This window comes from Trachypithecus francoisi, unplaced genomic scaffold (genome assembly GCF_009764315.1).
Source record: "Trachypithecus francoisi isolate TF-2019V2 unplaced genomic scaffold, Tfra_2.0 Lachesis_group4, whole genome shotgun sequence".
In the NCBI taxonomy this organism is placed as follows: Eukaryota; Metazoa; Chordata; class Mammalia; order Primates; family Cercopithecidae; genus Trachypithecus; species Trachypithecus francoisi.
This window is the reverse complement of record NW_022681469.1, coordinates 100,732,489-100,756,777: the sequence shown is the minus strand read 5'-3', so window position 1 is coordinate 100,756,777 and position 24,289 is coordinate 100,732,489. Positions and strand designations below refer to the sequence as shown.

At 40.2% G+C, this 24,289-nt stretch overlaps 1 protein-coding gene across 4 annotated transcripts in view; it reads right to left on the bottom strand.

Annotated features, from left to right (window-relative positions):
* The window catches only part of CREB5 (cAMP responsive element binding protein 5), a 420,888-nt gene that overhangs the window by 7,022 nt on the left and 389,577 nt on the right, over nt 1–24,289 (bottom strand). For 2 of the 4 annotated variants that reach the window (XM_033193435.1, XM_033193434.1), the window contains 3 exons: nt 14,322–14,645; nt 9,453–9,680; nt 708–816 (listed from right to left, as the gene is read on the bottom strand). In XM_033193435.1, coding sequence (XP_033049326.1) covers nt 708–816; nt 9,453–9,680; nt 14,322–14,645 — 661 coding nt within the window. Of the gene's footprint in view, nt 1–96; nt 126–707; nt 817–9,452; nt 9,684–14,321; nt 14,646–24,289 lie in introns of all 4 variants that reach the window. The other 2 variants (XM_033193433.1, XM_033193432.1) reach the window with 2 other exon arrangements.

Here is a 24,289-nt window from a genome sequence, read left to right as displayed (position 1 = left end):
TAAAATGATTTGATGTGTTTAAGTCATGGACATGTGAACTTCCCCATCTTGTCTTTTAAATAGCCATCCATATATCAAATGTGGAAAAATACTCACATGTGGTGGGAGAATCTGTGTTGCTCAATCTAAAAAATTATTTGAAAATAAATTGACCTTCAGCCATGAATCCCTGCTCCTCCCACCATCCCTACTCAACTATCATTTAACCAACTGGCATTCCAGATGCAGAAACGGGGGTCTGAAGGAAGGGATCATGTTACATATTGATAAACTGAGGTTAGTCACTAGCTTTTCAGCCCAGTGAGTAACATGCAGTGTTTCTGGAGGCACTGGATGTAATTCACCCAAGGCCTAGTTCCCAGCCCACAGATTTCTGAAGGAGACTGCTGGGCCACTAGTACTTGGGCTTCAGCTGGCTCTTTTCTTACCGGCTGCAAAAGTGGAATTTGGTATTTTTTTTAATACTTCGAAATGCCAGGGAAGGAGTAGCCAGAAATTATCAGGAGGTGGTGGGCATGGTGTTGCACAGGGGTCTGGACAAAGGGATCCCCTTGGAAGAATAGTCAGGAAGCCACTCAAGAATTCTTGTATATCTGCCTGGAAGTATAATCTACACTTTACTTTTGCTCTTTCAATCAAATTCAGTGCAAACTTAGTGGCAAAAAAAAATTGGACACTAAAGAAAAGTGAAAAAGTCGGTGACTTACTTAGATATCCTTGTGATTCTTTCTGCATGGCTGTTATTGGGCAGTCTTTATGTGTTAACAACAACTGTTTCAGCTGGGCCACCTCATTTTTCAACATAGACACTTCATTCTAAAAGAGATGTATTAAAACCATGTTGAGAAGACCAGAGGATACAAACCCAACGCCCTGTGCACTTTCAACAAAACTGGCAAACTCTTCTGTTATGTCTAAATGACATCAAGAACATTATTTAGTGTGGTTCGCCTGAAAGTTTGTAGCTTACCTTTAATTTGGCCCTCATATTTACCAGGGCCTTTCTGAAGAGATTAGGCTTTAACTCAAGAGCTGAACCTTATTAAAAGGCTAGACCACACCCTTAGGTGATGGGAACTGAAGCCAGGTGAGAATCCTTACTCCACACTGACTGCATGACCCTAGGTAGATAACACAACCCAACTGAGCTCCAGCAACCTCGTTATAAGATGGTGATAAGAAGAGTACAACATTATTTGTGTTACTGTGAGGATTAAATACGATAATAGATGGGAAACAGAACAATACCCAGTACATACTAAGCACTTAATACATTTAACTGTCATAACCTTCACAAGCTCGGGTTGACATCCAATTGAGAATGTGAATATGAGGCATGCATTGGGTAGAATTATGTGGTAGGATTTGTGGCTTCCACCTGAAATGCAATCAGAGTAAGCTGACTCATCTACCATCAGATTTTCCAAAAGAAGTATGTGTTGCTCAATCTAAAAGGAATATCTGAAAATAAATTGACCTTCAGCCATGAATCCCTGCTACCCCCACCATCTCCTGCTCAATTGCTGTTCATGGGCTATTGTTGAGCAAAGCACGTCCACTTCCCTGATGCCCACTGAGCAGGAGGCATGGAAGCACATAGTGCACACGTTGGTCAGCTGCAGGTGGATGATGTCAGCTGAGGGTGGCAAGAGGCAATGAAGTTTTGGGCCATGATTGAATTAACTTGATTGAGTGCATTGATTATTTGGTCAATTTTGGTCTATAAAATACTCTTTCCCCCCTCAATATCGGGATATTGTGGATGGTGTGGGGTTTTCTTCTTATTTACTCATGTAAGTGCCTCGGATCTCTACTTTATCTATTAATAGTAATTCACAAAGGCATGCTCATAGCTTTGTAGAATAACGAACTTGGCACCTGTTGTCTACAAATATAGACACAAAATAGATGGCAGCTCCGAGATGCTTCCACTTGATAAAAGTGAACTGTAAATGTAGTGCTGTCTTGCATAAGCCAATTAAAAATTGTGATCAGTAATATCCTCTCTTTGGTCAAGGTTTATTTGTGACTGCCAGGCATTGTACTTCACATGTAGGAAACTTAAAAAATGCATGCACACAGAAAAGCACGATTAACATTGCTGTCATTAAGTTGTACCTACACTTTCAATATGAACTTGGCTTTTCAGCCATGTATTTATCACCTAGGAATGTATGTTTGGGATTCCAGAAGTTACTCTAAAAAAAATTGAAATCTTTTTAAAGGAATATCTCCCATTTCTAAATTTCTTTGTGAAATACATTATAAGCAACCACATATTGAGTAATATTAATAACAAAATAATAAAAATAATAATAAAACAAATAATAATAATAAAAATCTCATCTACAAATCTCATCTCATTCCCTTTCTCTTCCAAACTTTATTTTTACAAAATAAAAATGACTATTTGGGAAATTAGCCTTAACGATGAATAAATCAACCAAACAAGAAAACTGGTCTTACATCTCAGAACATACAAGAAGGCAAATTGTACCTCCCAACTCCAAATGAATGTGATTGATAAGGGGCTGTGGAAACCAAAAGTGACTCTGTCAATTCCAGGGTCAGTGGGATAACTTACAGGACAATTTATTTTAGCCTTAAACACTACCTTCTTCCTCTTTGATTTTACACCTATCTAAATTCAGATGGCCTTCCTTCTTTTTCTCATTTCTCCCTCTGCTCAAAATAGCACATATAAAAGAAAGTCACGTCTAGACCATCATATGAAGGCAATCTCTTGTCAAAAACAAACAAAAACAAAACAATGAAACAGAGATGTGTTTGTGTGTGTATATTTATATATATATTTACTTCAGAAGGAAATGTCATATTATTTGCATTAAACTACAGAAATAACACTTTTCTGAAATCAAAACTGCCAGACACCTTGCCCCCTGAGTAGAAGCTCTCAGCTGCAGATAATGTAGACAATGGATCTTAGAAAATGGAATCAAGTTCCAATTTCTAGCGAATCCACACTTTTCTACCTAGAAAACAACAAACAGAAAAAGTATTAAAGACAAAACTGGGTTCTCTTGCTTTCTTATACTTTTGGAAGAAAAAATACCCCTGCCTGTGGCCATCTTGGAGAGGTTGAATTTAGTCTCCATTTCTTCCCCCACTATGTCCTGGGCAGTGAAACCCTTTCTTGGCAGCATTCAATCTCCCAGGCACAAAGCGTTCATTGCCCCTTCCTTAAGAAAACACTCTGAATTCTATTCTCTGGGTTTCTACAGTTAGCAAAGCGCTAACTGCCTATGATATTTGGCATGCCCCAAACAGTTTCGCAATAAATTTTTGCTTTCATAAGGCTGTTTTACTATAAAAAGAGCACCAGTCAGCACATGTGGTGCCCTGGCCTATCACCAAAACCCCATACAAAGTATATGACTTTAGTGGCATTTAGTCTATGAACAGCAAAACACTTTATTAATAAAGCAATATGTTGTAAGTACAGAGACCAAAGGCCTGAGTGTTGTGAGGGTCTGTAAAAATGCAGAACCCTGAGAATATTGAGACAGCTGACCATCATTGAAAGATATATGTGAATATGAACATATTCTTTTTTTCTTTTTTCTTTTTATAGAGACAGGGTCTTGATCTGTCGTCCAGGCTGGACTACAGTGGCACCATCATGGTTCACTGCAGCCTCTACCTCCTGGGCTCAAGCAATCCTCCCACCTCAGCGTTCTGAGTAGCTGGGACTACAGACACGTGCCACAATGCCCACCTAATTTAAAAAAAATGTTTTGCAAAGATGGGGTCTAGTTATTTTGCCCACGCTGCTCTTGAACTCCTGGCCTCAAGTGATTCTCCAGCCTCAGCCTCCCAAACTGCTGGGATTACAGGCATGAGCCACTGTGCCTGGCAGGACATATTTCTTAATGTAACATGTTAATAATTATGTTATTTAGCCATGTTATGGTGGGAAAATGAACACCAATTAATGTCAGTAGAGAAGGGCAATCAGCTTCTTGTTTATACCATATACACGTAACTACGATGCTGCAAGGACTAAATAAAGGCCTGATAACCACAGAAGCCATAGAAACTCATAGGGCAGCATCCAATAGGAAAAGGAACTCTCGCCTGAGAGTTGAGAATAATAGGGTTTGAGTTCCCAAGCTGCCATGCCAACCAAGTATAAAACACGCTGGTTTTATACTTCATGTATAGAAGTAGAGAACTACTTCTCTAAATTCCTTCCAGAAAGAATTTTTTTTTATTCTACATGCAATTCTGTGTCACCTTCTATTGAGAAAGAAAATTACCCAATTATCTAATGAAAGATTCAGTCTTGACTTTTATTCATTACTTAACTACTTTCAATATGCTCAAATATGCTTATAATTCTGGTCTTATCTTTCACAAGGGAGCCAGTTCTATCACCTCTTATGCTTCCAAATTGTAGTAAGGCAGATTCCAAAGCAACATTTATAGTTTCATTTTAGAACAAAATTTTGTATGTCCATTTATGTGTCCATATTGCTGAGACAGCATCTATGGAGCCTTCATTATATTTCAAAAAGGGTCTTTGGCTTAAGAAAGGTCAAAAATCACTATCTTGGAGAAAGAAGAATGAATTGTGTGCTGTGCACATGCATAATCATCTTAAAGATTCCATAGTGAAAGACTGATTCCTGTAGGAAATGCACAAATACTAGACTATATTTTAAGTAAAAACCCTTTTCAGGGGAACATAAGTGGAATCACCTTGAATTCATTTTGGAAGAGAACAACCAGATAGCAAATGTTTCAAAATGCATAAAAGAAATCAAATGTGGCCTAGAAGTCTAGTAGGGAAATAAAAACCAGGCCTTCTGGAGGTATTTTCTTACTCTGAATTACCTTGTTTTATAAATTGAGGAAAACCACCATTTTTTATTCCCCTATGTAGGTTATAATCAGAGTTTTAGGTCTTAATATAAAAGTACTTTGTAAATACAAGGTATTAATAATATATATCGATTGTCTGGTGGAAATCAACTCTTCATCTTTTCATTTTTCTAAATGATTTTGAGTTTGCTCCTCTAAAGCAGTTAGCTGTTTAGCAACTCTAAGATCCAATTGGACTGATCTATTTTTAAACCCATAGTTTGCCTTGGGATGAAGCAGCACTCCATAGAGATATTCAATACTACAATAACATACTTTAAGCAAGCACTCCAACAAGTCCCTAATAGCTACATTTGCAGTGTTCAGCTTTGGGGATGTCATTATTTATACGATAAATCCACAGTGCTTTTTGGTGTAAGCAGTAGTTTGTGCCAAAAAAATAATTATCAAAATGGGCCCTACAATATACCCTCCCCCAGCTTTTTTGTTTTGGTAGATTAGCTGAGACCAGGTTTGGTTCACTCTGAAACAAAGAACTTTCAATTTGTCAAGCAACAGTTCCCATCTGGCCTATTCGCTTGCCAAGTCCCAGACCTGGGCTCATGTGTCCAAAATTTCAGCAGCAACTTAGACCATGTGTCTTTGCACTAAAAAAGAAAAGCAATTATTTCCATGGGTGACCAGATGATTTCCATATCCTCTACTGAACACAGACGTTCTACTGAGTACCACATCAGCAGTTGATGAATTTAGAGCTGATCTTAGTCACTTAATATCAGAAAAAAGAACATGGATTTCTTTGGCTTACGGAGTTTCTAAAATAAAAGACCACAAAGAAGTGGGTTAGGTCAACAGGAGACTTCCCTGAGTCCTCATTCTGCCACCTACTCATTGTGTGACATTAGGGAAGACCCATCATTTCCCTAACCTCAGTTTCTTTCTCCATAAAATGTCAGATTAGGTGGTTTCTAATATTTTCCCAATTCCTATACCTTTTTGGACCTCTTGGGCAGAGATGTGTTGTGAGACTAGGAAATGAAGTCTGGGAGTTTGATTTTGTTTTCTTAGGTCTGGTTTTTCCAATCTGAAATGCTGCAGCCTAACTAGAGGGTTCTATGCTGGAAAACAACTCAAAAGTGGCAGCTGGCCATCCAGACCTTGGATATTCCATTTGGCTGGAGTTTGTTTGCTTAGCACCTTCCATTTCTGTTTACTTAAAATTTGGCTCACTGGTCCAGCCTCAAGAGAGCCACCTTTTTCTTTTGACAAAGGTCCAGTGAGAGGGAAAGGGTCATTCAAAGGTAGCGGAATCTGCAGCATCCTCTCCAGCATCCCAGGGCCTGATGCAGGACACTCAGCTTCAGAGAGAACACTGGGCGGTTGTGGCTTCTGTCCCTCCAAGGCAAAGCGGTGGTTGGAAAATATCAACAATTTAGTCTGTTCAGAGACTGTCCCTTTTTGGGGTACTGTTTTAACTACCAAAAGATATTGGTGCCTGTCACATGAACTCAGTAGGATTTTTTTTTTTTTTTTCTGGTTTTGGGAGCTAGAGTTCTAGTTCCTTTTTTTCCTTAGCCATTTGGCTCTAAAGAAATGTGAAAAAAAATCAGTGCATTAGGGTCTAGCAAAGGGTAAATTTACCTTGTATGTTTTGTAAAAGCAATCATAAATATGCATATGCCAAGTCACGAACACCTCTGGCCTCAAAGTCAATGGACATCTTTACTTTCCTGGCTCTCTGCTATGATCCCTCCATGTTTGCATGCATTAGGATCACAGTCAATACCCTGAAGGAATTCTGCAAGGACTCATTTTAGTTAAAACTGATTTAAAGCCTTGGCAGCTGATATGTGCCAGCTGGCTATTTTTGGCTCCTTCATCTAAGCAGTGGTTCCTAACTAAGGCTGATTTTGCCACCCAATTTCCCTTCCCAATCACCACCAGGGGACATTTGGCAATGTCTGGAGACTCTTTGGTTGTCATAGGTGGAAGGTGTGCTCCTGATACATAGTGGGTAAAGGCCAAGGATGCTGCTAAATAGCCTGCAATGCACAGGAAACAAAAAAGAATGATTGAGCCCAGAAGTCAATAGGGCCAAGACTGAGAAAAGCTACATGTTTGCATCATCCTCTTGCAGACCTCAGAAATGGTGGCAAATTCCTGGGTTTCCCCAGCTTCAGTTATCAGAGAACCACTGCTGTAATATTTACTAGGTTCACATATACAAGAACTTTTATTTACTTCACATGTTTGTGCAAATTAACTCAATTTTTAATAATTTAGCCTTCTTACTAATATCTTTGAAACTGCAGATTTGATCTTCTAATTACATTTTTCAATATACATCAAAATTAAAATATGATTATTAATATTAAAAATGCTTGGCTGGGCGTAGAGGCTCACACCTATAATCCTAACACTTAGGGAGGCTGAGGTTGGAGGGTTGCTTGAGCCCAGGAGCTTGAGACCAGCCTGGGCAACATAATAAGACCTTGTCTCTAGAGGAAAAAAAAAAAAATTAGCCAGGCATGGTGATGTACACTTTGGGAGTCTGAGGTGGGAGGAACACTCGAGTCCAGGAGGTCAAGGCTGTAGTAAGCTGCCCTCCAGCCTGAGCAATGGAGTGAGGCCCTGTCTCAAAAAAGAAAAATGCTTAACCACATTCTACCTAGAAGTTTCTCAGATACTACTATGCCTATCAGATTCTACAAGTGGCTTTAAAGGTGTTTAAGTCCAGCCATTTTTCTGGTGGCTTGACTCCCTGCAATCACATCCTTGCCAAGTAGTCAAGCAGCCAATTCTTAGACACTCCAGCAATGAGGAATTCATTCATTTATTTAACAAATGGTTACTGAGTGTAGACACTATACTATAAACAGGGGAACCCATTCATTTATTCAACAAATAAGTTACTGAGTGTAGACACCACACTATAAACAGCAGACAGATAGTGGGTGGAGGGAGTAGTAAGAGACAGTCCCAGTCTTCCCGCAGCATGCAAGTTAGTGCGGGAATCATTATCTTATTTTCCTCACATCTGCTATATGTTTCCCAGTTTCTTGCTCATCATGTCTATCACAAAAAGAATGACACATTTAGGGGGAAAAATGAACATCCATAAATTATGAAATTCAGGCCCTCATACAACACACACTTTCCTTATATACTTTCAATTTGTACACTGGAAGCCCCAAGCCATCTCCATTTAATGAAACTGAATATGCAAAGGCTTTGAGGTTTGGCATCCTAACTGTTCCTTTCTAAGGATGCACAGAGAACTAGGTGTGGGAAGAAGATGAAAGTAACCTACTAATGCCTAGCCATTAACTGTTTTTTTTTGAGACAGAGTCTCACCCTGTTGCCCAGGCTGGAGTACAGTGGTGCGATCTTGGCTCACTACAGACTCTCCCTCCTGCATTCAAGCCATTCTTCTGCCTCATCCTCCTGAGTAGCTGGGACTACAGGCGTGTGCCACCACGGCAAATTTTTTTGTATTTTTAGTAAAGACAGGGTTTCTGCACCTTGGCCAGGCTAGTCAAACTCCTGACCCCAAGTGATCCGGCCACCTCCCAAAGTGATTAGCCTCCCCAAGTGCTGGGATTACAGGTGTGGGCCACTGCACCCAGACCCCATGAACTCTTAAAGTGCAGAGTCTCCCTATGTAGGGTACTTTTCTCCCTGCCCCACTCTCTTTGGCCATTCTCTCAGCTTGTGGAAGCACTGGAGTATAATCCACGACTCTTAATGCTATCCCTGGACTGTGGGTCACATACGTGTCTATTTACTTGCCTTTTTTTCTGCTGATAAATAGTGCACATATTTTTAACATTGGAACAAATGCTCTGAACTGCATCATTATAAACTATAAAGTCTGCTGGAGAAGCCCGGGTACTAGAGTTTCTTCCTTTTCTCTTGGACACTCCCAGACACTTCTGGGCCTCATTATAAAATCTCTCCAGTTAAGCCATTCATAAAAAGCAAAAATTATGCAAGATTCAAATCTTGGTGAGTTGGCAAATGAGATGAAAACATGCCATTTCTTTCAGAGCTACATAATGACCATAAACCTTTCTTTCTTCCATGTGAAACAAAAATAGAGATAATCAAGTATAAGCCAAGGCAACCCCCTCAACCTAGTGAATATAACGAACAGCTCCTTTTCAGTTGAAGGTTTATTATGGGCCAGGCACTGGGCAACTGCTTTGGAGACATTAGTTTGTTTATTCCCCCTAATGTAACAACTCTATAAAGTTATGATTCCCATTCTATAGAGGAAGAAACAGAGAGCCAGAGAGTTAAACCTAGCAAGTAATTGCTGAACCAGGGTTTGGATATCTGTCAGATTAAAGCCTGTGCTCCCAGCCCTACAACTTAGTTGGGTAGGTCCCCCCTTCTCAGAGCTCTGTGGGCAAATTGATTGAAAAACTGAACCGTTAATTTTGTTTTGTAGAGTGTCCCGGAATTAATAAAGCTCGAGGAGTGAGGCTGCGGCTCCTCTGTGGACTAAGTGTGTGGCATCACTGCTTAGGTCAACAAGTGCCTGTCGGGGCCGGAAATGTCCGCGGAGCAGAGGGCCTTTGAGTCCCGGGGAAGGACACCGTGGGCTGCACCTGAAGCTGCATGTTTGTCTGGGTGAGTTCTTCTGCTTTCTTTTCCAATGACATCACCCAGACCTTCCTCTTCTGTCTGCAGCGGGTGGCAGCTGCCCGGTTCCGTTCCAGAAATTTCCGCCGCCTCTCGTCGGGATCCTCGTCCACCACCCTTCGCCGGCGCCCCCCTGTGGGCTGGGGTGGCTGTATTGTCTGGGTTGGCTGCATCTGTTGTGTTGCTGGTGAAACCTGCTGAGACAGAGAGGGAGGAGGTGATGGGGATAGGGAAGGACGCGTTAGGTAAGGGAAGAAACCCAAGCTGATGTTAAAATGCAAAGCACAGAAAGTCTATTGCTTCAGTCAGCATATGAGACTTGCCTCCTATGAATGAAATAAATGATGAAATCACACACAGGAAAGAAAAGAAAAAGCATCGCTGACCTATATTCTGTGATGTGTTGGCAAGATATAGGAATGACTCGTGAAAAGATGTAGTCAGATGGATTTTTCCCTGACAGGCATTTAGCCGAATCATGGTAGAGGAAACATTTACTTTTCTCCTTCAGCTATTAAAAATGTTTTACTGACGGTGTGTTTAAAAACTTTAAAGTAAGGGCCAGGCGTGGCGGGAGGATCATTTGAGGCCGGGAGTTTCAGACCAGCCTCGGCAACATAGCAAGACCCTGTGTCTACAAAAAAAATGGAAAAATTAGCCAGGCATGGTGGTGCATGCCTGCAGTTCTAACTACTCAGGAGGCTGAGGTGGGAGGCTTGCTTGAGCCCAGGAGGTCGAGGATGCCATGAGCTATGATCGTGCCACTGCACTCCAGCCTGGGCAACACAGCAAGACCTTGTCTCTAAAAAACAAAAACAAAAACAAATAAACAACTTTAAAATAGCCAATGTATGGCTACAGGGTGAAAACAGAAAGATCAGGGTTATTATTACAATATGGATGACTCAACTGTCATCTGCAGAAAACCTCTGAGCAGGTTGTGGGCTCCTTGCATTCTAATAGTGGTAAAGTTGTGCTCCTAACACACCTCTGGGACATTGTTGCCACTGTGACTCCTATCAAAAGAAGCCCATGAAGCCAGGAAAGCAGGTGAAATCCTATTTTGACTATTTCACAGTTCTTAATGCAGAGGACTAGCTGGACCTGCACACTCCAGCTGGGCCTGCCTGCCCCTCAGAGGGCTCGCCAGGGTGAAAGGAGATCCAGGAGAGCTTTCTAGGTGATTGGGAAGCTGGGCCTTTGAAAGCGTTAAATCGATGCCTGAAGCAGCACTGAGCCCTGTCACACCCTGTGTGTATGAGATAGTGAGAGTTGCTTGTGCATTACCATACACTTACATTAGAAGGAAATCCTAAGAGTGGCAAAGCACTTTATTAAAAAATTTTACTATGCTTATAGAGTTCTTGCAAGGTCTGTGTGGGACTCAGCAACATCTAAGGCTTGGAGACCCCCACACATACAGCTTTATTTCTATTCATAAGGCAGACACACAGCACCTTGTGAAATTTCTACGACTGACTCTTTATATGTCTGGACACCTAATGCTTTCCCTCACGCACTTCATTCCTTCCTCCTTCTTCATTCTCAATAAAAGGTGGTTTTTTTTTTTTCCTCTCCCATTTCTCAGTCACTCAGGTTTATGACTGTAATACCTATAAAGTTGTTTTACAAGAGACATTTAACCTGCAGAAATAACAGGCCAAAAGTTTTAAAAATGAAGCCCAACAATCTTTTCTACCACATTCCAGCACTATGATTGAAATCAATCAGAATGACTGTAATTGCACTAATAATGGCTACTGGTTGACATCAGTTGACTGATGGTGATATATTTTAATCCAAAACTCTATCAAACCTTCTATGACTAACTGTAAAAGAATCAGGCCCAGGGTTGAGGTTGAACTGCATCTCACTAATTTTATGTAAAGCAAAGTCATTTTCTTTTTTTCTTGAGACAAAGTCTCTCTCTGTTACCCAGGCTGGAGTGCAGTGGCATGATCTCAGCTCACTGCAACCTCTGCTGCCTGGGTTCAGGCGATTCTCCTGCCTCAGTCATCCAAGTAGCTGGGATTACAGGCACCTGCCACCATGCCTGGCTAATTTTTGTAGTTTTTAGTTGAACGGGGTTTCACCATCTTGGCCAGGCTGGTCTTGAACTCCTGACCTGGTGATCCACCCGCCTCGGCCTCCCAAAATGCTGAGATTACAGGCGTGAGCCACCACACCCGGCCAGCAAAGACATTTTCTAGAACTGTTTGTTGGTGACTATTTTCCTCCCGATTGTAGAGGAATAACAAAATAAATTAACTGTGTAAGTTCTTACTCATCAGAATTGCTAGTGAAGACGTCATCCTTGTTATTGGCAAAGGCTTACCACTTGCCATATCGGATGCTAATTCCTGAGCTAACTACTGCAAAGAAAAGCATTAAGAGGGAATGTGCTAACTGCTTGGATATTTTTGCCTTTAACTGTTTCCTTTTGTGAATTATGATCTCTTATTGCCAGCCCCAGACAAAACCCTCAAAAAGGAAAAAAGTGTTTTCAAATCTCCATTGCAGGGACTTATCTTTCAATTCTGTATCCTCCTACCCTAAGTTTAATCAATGTAGCCCATGACACTTTTCATGTGTCTTCACCCAAAGGCATAAGTGACGTGGTTTCAGGTGTAATGTAGGTTCAGGATTGGTTAAGAGAAATTCCTTGAAACCAGCACTCTACAATTACATCCTTACATGCAGGAGGAGCACAAGAAGCCAGGAGAAAATGCAAATACATTCCTAAAACCAGAATCTGTGTAACTGGTAATTATTGTTGCTTGTAATTTTATTTTTAAAGCAGAATTCTCTTGGCATAGATGCTCTGAAAATTTTGATCAAAAGTAATCAATTATAATTTCAAAAAGGCAGAATTTATTCCAAAGCATCTTAGAATCTCCGAGTTCAAAGGATTCTATTCCTACTTTCAGATAATCATACAATTAAGAAAAATGGCAAGATCTCAGTAATCAGCCAAGTTAATACAATTTAAAAGTGGTATTTTGGGATACTGCCTAAATGATCTGGTTCAAATTTTAGCAAGACCAACCTGGGCTCTTTCTTTTTAGTATACAATTAAAAAAAGTAACTGTTCATGAAGCTAATTATAATAGCAATTAACTAATTGCATATACAATTGGCCACTTACTGACTTGAAACAGAGGGCAACTGGCTAATTGGTAATTAGCTAGTGAATGGCTTTTATATTCAAAGAATTGTTATATAACTTGCCCTGTGAAATAACTTGCCCACAAAGGTGACCAAACCTTGATGTTCTTGTTTCCTTATAAACTAAGTACCTATGTGAATCAATTTGACCATCGTTGACTTTGTAGTTTTTTTTTTTTTCTTTCTAAATACACGTTCTAGTATGGCATTTGACTAAAAATGTGACCAAAAAGGTTCTCTGGGTAATGTTTGATTGCTATACAATTTGCTAAACTTCTATTATTTTGGTTTGAAATAACATATTTTGAACACTGTGCCAAGGGCTTTACAGAGATTCTCTTATTTAATACTCATAAGAGCCTAGAGTTTAGTCTACTATTACCCAGCCCCATTTTACAGATGGGAAAACTGAGGGTTAGAGAGGTTCATCGTTTCTGTTCACAATCACACAGTGAGGAAGCCAGGAAAAAAGTTAAGGTTATCTCACTCTAATGCTCAATTCTTATTCACAATGTAGAACACCTCTAAGGACTTTGCAAAAGACAGTTTATCTAGTGAATAGCTTAGAGAGTTGCTTGTGCCTGACCCATTCTGTGGATGGCTGTCCAGGTTTGGTGCATGTTAATGGAGGGGGGCTCAAGAGTTCAAAAAGCTGCCTGGTGTAAGGTCTCGTCTCCAGAGGCAGATGACAGAGGAGACGGTGAATAAGTGTTATTTGACGGTTCCACGCTTCCGACACCCTTCTGATCCAGCTGGTTGGAAGCTGGCAGTGTGGACTGGGTGGAGGGTATGGATGAAGGTCATTCTGCTTGAGGATCCAAAGTGTCTAGGCCCAGCCATGCTCCTGGACATGCCCTTCATCCACTTACCAAAACTCACTCCTGTACAGGACTCGCCTCTCTTCTTGGCCGTGGGTGACATAACGTCTGCCTGGTCCCCCAACCCTCTCTCAGTTTTGTCTAAATGCTGGCTTTCTTTACAGCCACTCCTGGTGACTCTCCCCCACTGGGATTTGGCCTTTCTCTTGGTGATCATCTACAGAACTTGGCTCTCTTTCTGTTCCCTCCAACGCATTTCTCATTCAGGGGGATGAGTCACCTCTCTTCACCATTTACACAGCACCTTATGCCCTAGCATCCATGACGGAGCTTCTTTGTCTGCCTTGAATTGTTACTCGTTAGATTTTTTAACATTCACTGTTACTCAGAAGATTGCCTGTTGTATTTAACTTCCATTTTACAGGTGACAAAATTCAGTCTCTATGATGTTTTAAAACAGCAGCTAGAACCAGGGTTAGAATTAACTTGTTTTTCTCATTCTTAATTCACATCTTTCTTCACAAATTTAAGTTCTTCCTAATCCATTGATTCATATTACTTTTGGGAGGGGCTTTCTGACACACTGCAGAAATAGATTTTGGAGAACTTAAAGTTTATACTTGCCCTTAGAGACTAGACCTGATATTATTTAGTATATTATTTATAGAAATTATGATCTGGTAGGGTCTTACGGGTAAGAGTTGCCTCCTAGGAGATAAACAGAGCTCCCTAGAATGTGAGATAGAACACCTGGGCTTGTCAAACAAGATTGCTGCAAATGACCCCAGCATTAGAGCTTGTACTGTTAAGAAAGAGAATAAGAAGGGGAAAGAGATCACAGAAAAGGTCTACCTGTGCTTGGTTGCCGGTGTGCAGGGGCGGATGTGGCGAGGTCTGGTGATGTGCTGGGTGTGCATGAAGGTGGGAATGGGAGTGGTGATGTGGATGATTCTGCTGGTGATGGGGTTGAGGGTGAGGATGGTGCGCTGGGTGCTGGTGCTGGTGTGGGTAAGGGTGATGGGGTGGCAGTGTCTGGTGCTGATGTGGGTGCGAGTGCATGTGATGGTGTGGCGTCTGGTCCTGCCGGGAGCCCATCATCTCCATCATGTGTCCCATGGTGTTCATGTTCCCATTTGACATGGCAGCAGGGTGGTGAGTCAATGCAGCCTTCAACCTCTGAAACAGAACAAAAGGGAGGGGAGGGGACAACTGAAGTCAGTCATGTACATGATAGAGATTTAAAAGCAAAATGACTCACATTTTCAATTCTATATTTTAGATACTATTGCTAATGTTTCCTACCAGTAGCTATCTTGCTACCAGTACAAGATAGCCTTTGTATTAATTTCATATTTTCTTACATATTGTGGTCATTAGGAAGGTCCATGTCAGCCAAATAGGTTAATTCAACTGTCAAAGCCAATGGACAGGATATCCTATCAAGAATTACACATTCTACTAAAAGATATTTCCTATTATCCAGTCATGCATTATATCGTATCTACAACTGAATGCAAGCATACACCAAAGAGCACCATTCAATATGATAATGCCATTGAACAAAGAGCCTCCATCTGGTTTGCCACTGTATTTTATTTTTTAATTTTTTTTTTTTTTTTTTTTTTTTTGAGACGGAGTCTTACTCTGTCGCTCAGGCTAGGGAGCAGTGGTGCGATCTCGGCTCACTGCAACCTCCGCCTCCTGGCTTCAAGCAATTCTCTGCCTCAGCCTTCTGAGTAGCTGGGATTACAGGCATCTGCTGCCATGCCCAGCTAATTTTTGTATTTTTAGTAGAGATGGGCTTTCACCATCTTGACCAGGCTGGTCTTGAACTCCTGACCTCGTGATCCATCTGCCTTGGCCTCCCAAAGTGCTGGGATTACAGGCGTGAACCTCTGCGCCCGGCCAGCCACTGTATTTTGTAAGAGTCACAAGAACAAATGCTCTTGCTTCTCAAAAGATTTCTCAGACACAGCGAGTAAATAATTTCAAAATTTAAAATGTAGAGAACTAATCTGATTTTAGGACTTAAAATTAGAGTTAGTAATTTACAAGCTTTGGAGGTAATGTGTAGGTCTTTTCTGTTACCAATATCTTTCTTATGATCCCTTCCAATACTCTAATTTTTCTCACTCAATAGCTTTCTTTTGACTTTGAGAAGGGAGTGAGGAAAATAGAAGAATATGGAGTATTGCACCTCCTTGATGGCCACATCAACCGGCCAGATATATTTCTAACACAGAAGCATTATCCATTCGTAAGCAGACATGCACACAAATAACTTGTACCTGAGTCTAAAGGAAGGGTCAGCAAACTTTTTCTATAAAGAGTCAGACAGTCAATACTTTCTTCTCTTATCTTCTCTGTCTCAACTACTCAACTCTGAAATTGTGGTGCAAAAGCAGCTGCAGACAATGTGTAAATGAATGAATCTGCTATATTCTAATACAACTTCAGGGACAGGAAATCTGAATTTCATATAATTTTTACATGTCATGAAATGTTATTCTACTTTTGATTATTTTTCCCCAGTCACTTAAAACATAAAAACCATTCTTAGTTCATGCACTGGGCAAAATTAGGCAGCGGGCCAGATTTGGCCAGTTCATGCACTAGACAAAATTAGGCAGCGGGCCAGATTTGGCCCTTGGGCCATCATTTGCTAACCCTGTTCTAAAGGTTCAGTTGATAATCAGCTTAGTCCCAGTTTCTTCAAATTGTTTCTTCTGTGACACAGTCAATTATCATCATATCCCGAGGGGCACAATATGCTAAGGACTGTATAATGCAGTTACTCGTTGGAAATACATCTTATGCAAAGATGATTGTCTAATTGGCAAGCTCCCATTGGCTTCATGAAGTATTTACCAGGGGACTCAAAGTTCCCTCCAGATTTATGTTCTTATCTGATCCATGATAGTGGTGTATAATTGCTGGGCAAGGAAACAGTTGTATTTAAATGATGATCAAAGCTACCATGCTCTAACATTGTACAATATTAATGATTCTCAACTGGTTACCTACACTATTGAAAAATACCAATTCAATTAATCAAAATGCTTAGTTAAACATAAAAAGCCTCTACCTGCTAAGAAAAAAATAAATAAAAAACAAGAGGAAAGGATGGTAGACTGTATGTTAATATGAGATCATCATTTCAAATATTTTCATCATCCTGATTCAGTAACCACATAGTCCACTTCTCACCTCCTTCATGAGCAATAGATACTGCACAACAGCTACTCAACTTCGTAATCCTGAAGAAGTTCAGCATCCTAAATGTCTGGAAAAGATGAGATGCTGGGTGCTGGGTATTGTGTGATGGAGTCTTGCTGTGTTGCCAGGCTGGAGTGCAGTGGCACGATCTCACTGCAACCTCCACCTGTTGGGTTCAAGCGATTCTCCTACCTCAGCCTCCTGAGTATCTGGGACTACAGGCGTGTGCCACCATGCCCAGCTAATTTTTGTATTTTTAGTAGAGACAGGGTTTCACCATGTTGGCCTGGATGGTCTCCATCTTTTGACCTCATGATCTGCCTGCCTCGGCCTCCCAAAGTGCTGGGATTACAGGCGTGAGCCACCATGCCTGGCCATGTTTACTTCTAAACAGAAGAGTGAACTAACACTTCTCATCTCCAATTTTGAGCAATGATTTCATTGTTTTTATAAAAATGCTTATTATAAAAATTTAAGCAATGCTTTGCAATGAAGTCAGCAACAATGAAGCCAAACGCGTTGTTTATATCTGGTGGGTGAACAGCATTCCAGACAACTCTATATATGTATATGGAGAGATGAAAGAATAACTAGAATAATTTTATAACTGTGGAATTAAAATAGCATGTAATTATAAAAACTTTTATTTGACTAAGGCATAGTAAAGAAATGAAAATCCGGGAAATTGCTGGGTTTTAGATACATGTTTTTTTACCCCAAGAAAAGTTTTTGGATGATATCTCCGAATTTAAGGATGAAAAAATATGAAAAGAGGTTATGTTGAAATCATCATGCCTTTTAAAAAAACTGACATGATGGAAAGTATGGATGGACTTTCTAAACTATTCCTTGTAATTTCATTACTCTAAAAGTATACTTTTTATAATAAAAAAATCAATTACTACAAAAATATTAGATGAAAAAGCAAAAGCCACTTGCCTAGCTTTCTCCCCTAAACCCCAGTCCCGTTCCTCAGATGTAACCACCACATATCCTCAGACATTTGCTTTGCATTTATTAGGATACATTTGTGCAAGCCCTTTTAATACATCGTTATGTATCCTGCTTTTTGTCCCTTTAGCAATATATCCACAAAATAGGTAATAATAATGGCTATCATTAACTAAGTACTTGCTATGTGCCAGTTCTTGTTCTATACGTTTTACAAATATCAAGCCACCTAATCCTCAGAACAACCCTGTAAGGCTAAACGAGGGGCAAAGCCACTCTACCTCCAAAGCTTGCTCTCTAAACCAGGAGAGAAGGTGCCACAAGCCATGCCATTCACACTTTGCCAAAAACAGAAATGAACTGTGTTTTGCCACCGCCCCATCATCAAAAGGAAAAGCAGAGAGTGAGAAGGGGCTAGAAGAGCTGACAAGAGGAGATGCTATTGCTGCATGGTCCAGCAATGGCCACATGCAAGTGTTACTCAGCACACAGCTAGGGACCTGGATGCACTCTTTCTGAAATTTAGTGGAAGGGAGAATGGATGGTAAAGAATTTTCAGGAACTTCATCTGCAGCAAAGAAAGGATTATCCAGGGCTCAGCATCTTCATCTCCCTTGTATTTGTGAAGAATTGATACTTACATTTCCCCAATCCAAAACACAGATATGATAAGGGCCATGCATCCCTTCTCCCTGCCTCTACTTCCTCACCCTTGGCTTTAACCCTTGTAAGTCTGTCTAATGCTCAGGGGATGAAGGTCAAAGCTCTTCATATGGCCTAGGTGTGGTCCCTGCAGGGCATGGGCCTGCCTTCCCATCAGCCCTTTCTCTTCCCACCCAGCCACACTGACCAACATTCAGTGCACCATGCACCCCCAGACATGGGGCCTTCGCATTTCACAATCTTCTTGCCTAGGATGCTCTTTCCCTTTCTTCAGACATTCCCTTTCTTCAGCCTTCTCCTTAGTAAATTTCTCCCTGGTTTCCTAGTGTAAATCAGTTCCTGTTGTTATATGATCCTAATAGAACCATATTTCTTTTAAAAAATAATTTAGTTTGTAGCTATATACTTTTAGTATGATTATTTAATTAATATTCATCAACCATCTCAGATTGTAAGCTTAGAGCAGAAACCATGTTAGAATTTGCTCAGTGTTAAATTCACAGCTTTAGCACAGAGCCTGACACATATGATACACTGAATTCATATCTGTGGAATGAATGAAGGAATGAATGAATTAAACTTTCTGAGGCTTATGATAAATGCAGCATTTTAATCTTGGATCACTATATCTGCTATTTATGTGGGAGGATGATTTTATTAGTCAACCAAGGTTAGCAGAATCAAGTACAGAAGTCATGTAGGCAGATGGGCTGTAAAAATACAGTCAAAACAGTTTCCTGCTCCACACCCTGCCTGCCCTCTAGAAAACAGTAACAGAGAAAAGAAAACAGAAGTAACTAAGAGGAATGCCTGTTAATTTTATCTTGATGTATTTTCCTTGAAAATTTGGCAAGGAAAATAAAAAAATCTATGTAGGAGTGGGTCATTGTGCCATCCCTTCAAAGCTACAAACAACTTTTCCACCTTTAATTAGGAGCAAATGGAACCTGACAAATAAATATGATGCACCAGATCTTCATCTCTCAAATAATTAGCTTATACTGTTAAGGGAAATTACTTGATTGCCTCAAGTCTATTCTTGCACTGTTCAGGCCAACACAATAACGCTAGCAATGCTTATAACATTCTACTTAACTATTTATTTACTCAACAAATGTTTATTGGGCTTCAACTAGGTGCCAGGTACCATAATAGGCATATTGTTATTTGCCCACTATTTGAAGGAAATGGAAGATGCATAAAGCTAAGCTTTTTAAAACACCGGAGAGAAGAAATACACATTTAGATGTGGAGATGAAGACTTTTGATCACCCTTCAGAAAATCACAGGCCTCTGGGTTAAGTCTACCCTCTGAGCAGCAGCCTGTGTGAATGTAGTGAAGATAAGTGATTATCAAGCTGCTCTGCATATGCCACATTGAATATTCTCCGTGTCATTTCGAAACAGTTTGGGACACTCCTCAAAGTCCTAAGGAGCCTACTGCGTCCCTGGATCCTGGTGCCAACAAGAGCCGCAGTTGCACTGTAAATCATTCAAATCTCCCAAATATAGAAATTTCTACTCCACTCTCTTAAGGATGATAAATGACCAGTAAATGGGTCTAAGCTGTATTTTGCAGAATGATTTTTCTTTTTGAAGTTGAACTGTGTCTTGTTTTAAATAACATTCCACCTAATGCCAAGAAAAGGCAAGGGAGAGAGAGGAAAATTAATGAGCAAATAAACATATATTTTTCAGCTATAAAACCCAGGGCTATTACTGACATGACTGCAAGAAAGAAACAAAAATGATTCTTGTCAACTTTCTGTCATCTTCTTACCATGTTCATTTATATGAGAGAAAATTAGGAGAGGCGGCGAGAAGGCTGACGCACAGCTAGTTTCAGTCGAAAGGGGTCATTTTCATTTGGTCCATGTATTTTCTAAGCTCCTGTCTGCTGTCTGTGATGGGAGGGTGGGCCTGCTGCCGGGTTCTTGGTAAGGAACCAACTATCCACCTCCTCCCATCCTAGTGTGGCCACTGCTGTCATGGCCCAGCCCTGGTCCCTCTTTAATTTCCCATTTAGCTCAAGTTTGCATCATGGCATGTCGGGTGAAGCCTGGGTACACCCACACGTCATTACCGCCACAAGCAGGCATGCTTGTGTGCCTGCGTGAGTGTGCACACACACAGCACACCCACCCCCACCCACCCTGGGCAATTTATCTCCCATTAGCAAGTGGCTCATGCCAATTAGAAACATTGGTGGAACTGTGAAAACATCACTTCTCCATCTTCGACAAGGCTGACTGCTTATGCTTTATAGATTCTGAAAGCCGAGCCGAATTATTAAACATTAATTGAAATTCAATTGAGTGAGAGTGAGGAAGGTTGGAGTATTCTTTCCAGAAAGATTTTAATTATAAATGGCTGTTGGTTTTTGCTCCAGAAAAAAAATGTGAAAATATCAAAATGTAGTGTTTCTGGGTTGACCACAGAAGAGGTTGTCTACATACAAATATGACAAAATCTGAACTCATATTTCCTTTCAAATACAAAATAATTGTCCTCTGTAGCTTTTCTAAAGCATTACTGTAATTTCTCTTTTTTTTTTTTTCACTTTTCAAACACAGTTGATCCACAAAAGCAGTCAACACAGGCTTCTGAATGGTCCAGTCAGTGGTTTGAGACCAAAAGCCTTCACTGCATGAAGTCTTCACTTCATTGCTTTTAATAGCAATGATTACCGACTTCCTCTAGGTATCAAAGATTTCTGAAATTCTTTCTGAATTACTAAAGAAGCCCAAATTGATATTTATCCACTGACTTTAACAACTATAAATGGCCAGCTTAGATCCCCAAATGCTTTCAAAACTTGGAGATGTGGCAATAGACAGAAAAACAACTGTTCCGTGCTGTGCACGGGATTAACTAAGATCATATTTGGCTTAATCACTTGGAATAAAATCTGTTCCTTTAAAAACTTTCATAAGGTAACTCAGTTTTGATGGTTCCACAATTTAAGTATTCTGATTTAGATTTTGGTTCGCTAATAAAACTTCAAATAAGTCTGCCAGGTTGGAAGGAAACATTACTCAGGAGGAAAAGGATTCCATAAGACCTAGAAAAATAAATATTCCTTTTATTTGTCACATTACATCATTCAAACTTATTAACTGAAGATATTAGAAAGGATATAATTAGTAAATAACACAAAAAAGTTGTATTATATATAAATCAATACTCTGGTCCATTGGCAAATGATGCATGGAGTATCACAGGATGAAGCACCATGCTAGCTCACGAGTAAGGATGGTATTTCAGAAAAGTGGAACTTCAGCAAATCTAATGTAAGCAATAAGAAGAATTTGGTGCTTGATCAGACCTAAGTGCTAGGTGATACATTGCACTTTGATGTCTAAAAAGTCAAACCCCAGAGACAAATCTTAGCAATTTCCCTGTCAGCCTTTTTCATATTAATATCTAAATCATATATTAATTACAGTCCTGTAAGAGTGAGCCTTTAATTTATTCTTGCTGAATGAAGAAATTAATGAATGCACATTTATAGAATTATTTTATTTCAGATACCACTTCCCTGTGTCTCTTATACTCAGTAGCTGTCTTTTATAATTCAGCAGGAGGGTGAGCATTTTAAGAGGCTGTGCATTTTAGCAACTTTTAGAACAAACTGCTATCCTGAGAGCCAGAGCTAGTCTTAGCTCTATTATAAGGCAGCTCTAGGTCCTTAGAGAAGTAAACCACTTAGCGCCATGTGCCTTCATCTATCTAACAAAGGAGGGCAGGATTCTTCATTCCCTATTTCATCAGAGAAAGGATCCAAGCTGAGGTTTACTAAGTAAAGAAATCTGTTGGAGAAATGAGTTGGGTCAATGTCTAAAACAAAGAAAGAAAAGTTATCATTGCAGAGAACTTCCGAAAAACAACAGAAGACTTAGAGTGAGAAGTCTTGCTTTTAAAGCCTGGCTCCAGGATGTTGGGTATCACCTTAAGCTTCAAATTCCTCTTCTGTGAAATGGGGGTACATAATGAGATGAGAATCTGTGTAAACCATAAAGATATACAGCAGAGTCGATGGAACTGAGTAGAGTTGTTTTGTGGATGAGGAGCGGGTGGGTAGGGGTAAGGTTCATAATCAGCTTTTGATGAAAAATAAAGCATAATGGAATATTATTTGTCCATACAAAGGAATGAAACACAGATATATCCTACAACATAGATGAATCCCAAAAGCATTCTACTAAACGAAACAAGCCAGACACAAAAGGTCACGTTTTGTATGATTACATTTACATAAAATACCTAGAAACACTTAAATCATAGAGACAAAAAAACAGACTACTTATTGCTGGAGGCTGAGGGGAGGATCAAGTCACTACTTAATGGTCCCAGGGTTTCCTTTTGAGATAATGAAAATATTTTGGAACTAGACAAAGATGATAGTTGCACAACATGTCAAATGTACTAAATGGCACCAAAATGCACACCTTAAAATGGTTAATTTGGGCTGGGTGGGTGCGGTGGCTTACACCTGTAATCCCAGCACTTTGGGAAGTCAAGGCAGGCAGATCACTTGAGGTCAGGAGTTTGAGACTAGCCTGGCCAACATGGTGAAACCCTGTCTCCACTAAAAATACAAAAATTAGCAGGATGTGGTGGTGCGCGCCCATAATCCCAGCTACTTGGGAGGCTGAGGCAGGAGAATTGCTTGAATCCCAGAAGGTGGAGGTGGCAGTGAGCCGAGGTCATGCCACTGCACTCCAGCCTGGGCAATAGAGCAAAAAAAAAAAAAAAAAAAAAAAAAAAAGTTAATTTTATTTTATGTGGATTCTGTCTCAATTTAAAAACATTTTAAAAAATAAAAAATAAAGCAAAATGAGAACCTCTTCTGACAGTGGGCTGATATAGAACGCTTGACTTCATCTGAGACTTATTGCTATTTATTTTGATGTCACCTTATGTGAAACACTGTATTATGAAACAATGAAGACCAAAAAGATATTTGTCCTAGAATGGCTAAAGTCAATGCCAGGCTTTTAGTATTTGCCTCAGAATTTGGCTCCTCTGCAGGTACTGGTACCCTCCTTTTCTTACAATTCTATTATCTACCAGCTGGCTTAGAACCAAAGAGAAAATGCAGAAGCCACAGCCATCCAACTGTGGATAATACAAAGCTAGTCGAGAGTGTTTAACACACTGGATGAAGAATCAGTATCCGCAAAGATCTTGTCTAATGAGAAATTTAGCAGGAATCAGTACAATATCTTATGCTTGGTTAACAAAAACAAAACAAAAAGCATCTACTATCCAAAGCAGCTTAGAAAATATATAGCTTGGGGCTAACATATATATAACAGAAGGGTGTGGGGATTTTGACTTCATAAAGCATCATTATGCAGTGCAGACATCAAAATAGCTGATGTGATTTTTCTGCTGTATCAATAAAACTAGATTAGAGAACTCAAGAGAGTGAGTCCTGTTCTCTGCAGGGCCATAATGTGAACCATACAAGTCCAGATCCCTCACCTACCTGCCCCCACCGACGATCTAAACATCATATCTAATAGTGCTGGATTTTTCTCTAGGGGAGTATCCCAATTCTGTATTGATGGGCAGGCATGCTGTTTCTATTTTTCCTCTATAACACTGGGATGAACATCCCTATATACACATCTTGGCATGTTTGATGATTTCTAAAAAGTGTTCATTAGTGTTTTAACAAAATCGGATGAATCGACCCATTTAGTTGGGTTCAATTTCTGGGCAGAGACAGTGGTGGTGGTGACAGAGTGTGTGTGTGTGTGTGTGTGTGCAGGTGTGCACATGTAGGGAATGAAGGCTGGGTGTCTCTTAAAGGATATCTAAAGGGAAGAAATGCCCTGACAAGTTCAGCTTTAAAAAGTCTTTTTGGGGTTCTGATTTTCTTATTCCATCAATATCCCCATACTCAGGTGAGATATTATAGATCCCCTGTTCCTTTCCGGCCACTGAGCTCCTTAAGCATTACGGCATAACCTCAGGTACTAATT